The sequence below is a fragment of the Cyprinodon variegatus genome, unplaced genomic scaffold, assembly GCF_000732505.1.
Source record: "Cyprinodon variegatus isolate N-32 unplaced genomic scaffold, C_variegatus-1.0 Scaffold651, whole genome shotgun sequence".
NCBI lineage: Eukaryota > Metazoa > Chordata > Actinopteri > Cyprinodontiformes > Cyprinodontidae > Cyprinodon > Cyprinodon variegatus.
In genome coordinates, this window is record NW_015151104.1 from 352,794 (window position 1) to 355,226 (window position 2,433).

General features: G+C 34.8%; 1 protein-coding gene across 1 annotated transcript in view; it reads right to left on the reverse strand.

Annotated features, from left to right (window-relative positions):
- Window positions 1-2,433, reverse strand: part of LOC107096811 (laminin subunit gamma-3-like) — a 184,515-nt gene that overhangs the window by 165,243 nt on the left and 16,839 nt on the right. The window contains exon 2 of the mRNA XM_015393636.1: window positions 1,587-1,891. Coding sequence (XP_015249122.1) covers window positions 1,587-1,891 — 305 coding nt within the window. The remainder of the gene's footprint in view (window positions 1-1,586; window positions 1,892-2,433) is intronic.

Sequence of the window (2,433 nt, forward strand, 5' to 3'; positions counted from 1 at the left end):
AAAAAAAAAAAAAAAAACATTGGTGCAGCTACAAAGAAAGGCCCTACTTAACAAGTCTCAGCAGCGTCTCAAATCAGAACAGAGAATGTTCATATGAGTATATTAAAAACATAATAAGATTTACATCTAAAGAAAAGAAAAACACAGCAATAAATGCCGTGGGAACGGTTTATATGCTGAGTGAGGCAGTGAGAGGTGATTCTCAGTGGGAGATCTGGGAAATTTATTGAAGTTTTTCTTTTTTTTTATAGAGTTGAGAGATACGCCATGATTGCCTGCTCTGTCTCTCATCAGAGACAATTCAGCCAGCTCATACAATGAAATTGTCTTATAGCGGATCACTTAAAGAGATCACTACTTTATCTGTTTTCTTTCCTCCTGAATTCCTATCATAGGTAAATTATGTATTTACTAATGACTTTTTTCATTCATCATTTTCACACCAGTCTATCCCGCTTACTATATATATGCAATGAGCAACTGCTAAATTGACTATTTCCCCGTGCGATTAACAGGCTTTATATTGAATTTTCTTCCAAAGCGGATGTGTTTTACTTTGTAAGCATGTCTTTCTTCCTGTCAGACCCATGAAATTGCCACTAAATTGCTGCGTAGTCTGAGCAAAATGGAACTGGGGTCAACCTCAGATGGAAAAGTTGTCAGGTGTCAGGTGAGATCATACCCATTGACATTCAATGAGCGCTAAATGCCACAAACTTGTTTGATAGGATTTTCAGTCAGATCGGTGGCAAAATTGGATTCGGTGTGTTCTGGCATTAAGCCTAGTTCAACCTTTACCTTAGGTTCCAGATATCTAAGACTGCTATCTGATAAATACATTTAAACAGTCATGGAAGTATAAACATAACTTAAATGTCCAGTAATCATACTGTTGTACATGCAATCCTTTCCAGAAACCTATATGTAATTGCTGTTGCAAATTCAGAGTAAAAACTAAATGCTGACTGAAGCTGGTGAAGAATTAAAACAAGTTCTGTAACAACATGATTAAATAGTAAGTATAGTATAGTATAGTATAGTAAGTGTTATGTTTGGATAAAATAAGGGAAGTCTTAAAACCTGGAATCACGATTCAACCTTTTAAGCTTTGAGGTGGAAGCATCATGTTGTGTGTTTTTATTTTTATTAGATAAAGAAAAAAAAGGCTCTGTTAGGTGCTGAGTTGGTTACAAAGAGGTTTAAAGGTAAAATGAAGGGTTTGGATGGGGTCATCTAAAAAGCCTTCACTTTAGTCCACACAGAAATTTTTGGGACCAAATTAGAAGGTGTGCAATGCTGATACAGTCACACTATTTATGTCTTTATTTTGTAAAATGGTTCTAATTATAAAAGAAATGAATATAAAAAGAATTTTCAAAAACGTCACAGTTTTAGTTTGTCTCTCTCATTATGTTAAGCTAATAAAAAAGAAAAAAAACAACTTAGGTAATCCTGACTAACCTGAAACTGCAAAACATGAGTCTGATTTAAAATAACACAGTGATGAAAAATGTTATTACTTTGCATGTACTGTAAATAAACATTAGTTGCTTCTTTTTTAAACATCTGGCAAAATGTCTGCTTACCTGGAGTGCCAGGCTTTGGTCAAAGTTGTAGGCACTGGGCCGGCCTTCCAGGGTAGAAAAAGCCACATTTCCTCCAGTAAGAGGGGAAATATCACTGAACTCATCTGTACATAACGCAGTCCTTTCATCATCTCCAGGGCGAATGTAGCCTTTGGTGAACCTTCTGTATGTCTTCTCACATGAAGCACTGTAATACTGATAAGGTAACCAAGGCCCATCCTTCTCTGTGCGTTTGTAAATGGCGAAGCTCTCTGGTCGACTGGTGTAGAACTTTAACCGGATGTATGTTATCTCAAAAGCTTTGCCTGTGGAAAAAAAAATAAAAATAAGCAAAATAACACTAATAGAATTTTTTTGTGTGTGTGTGTGTTGAAGGCATGCTCTGTTTTAAGAACTTCTCTAAAACTTGGGGATGATTTCACAAAGATGAATTCTTAACAAAGTAGAAGATAATGGACAATAGTAACCATCTTCTTCAGAAGATTTTTAAACAACAACAAAGTGTTTTCAGTCAGAGGCTTTCTTCCTGTCTACAGCTATCAACATCTACGACAACTCAATAAAAATAAAAAATAACAAAAAAAAAAAAGGTATGAGTTAGCAGAGCATTTAATATCCGTTTGCTTGATAAAGTATTTCTGAATGGAATTATCTCCCTTTAATTTGGTAGATTGTGTTTATTTTGCAAGGCTGTGTTAATCATAACTATGACAGTCTAAGGCCAAATTAACAAAACAAAACAAAAAACACATGCATGAAAACATGCTTTATTTGATAGAAGTCATTGTGTGTGCATACACCATGTTACATAATTTATGAAAGTTCAAGACTTTATACAGCAGTATAG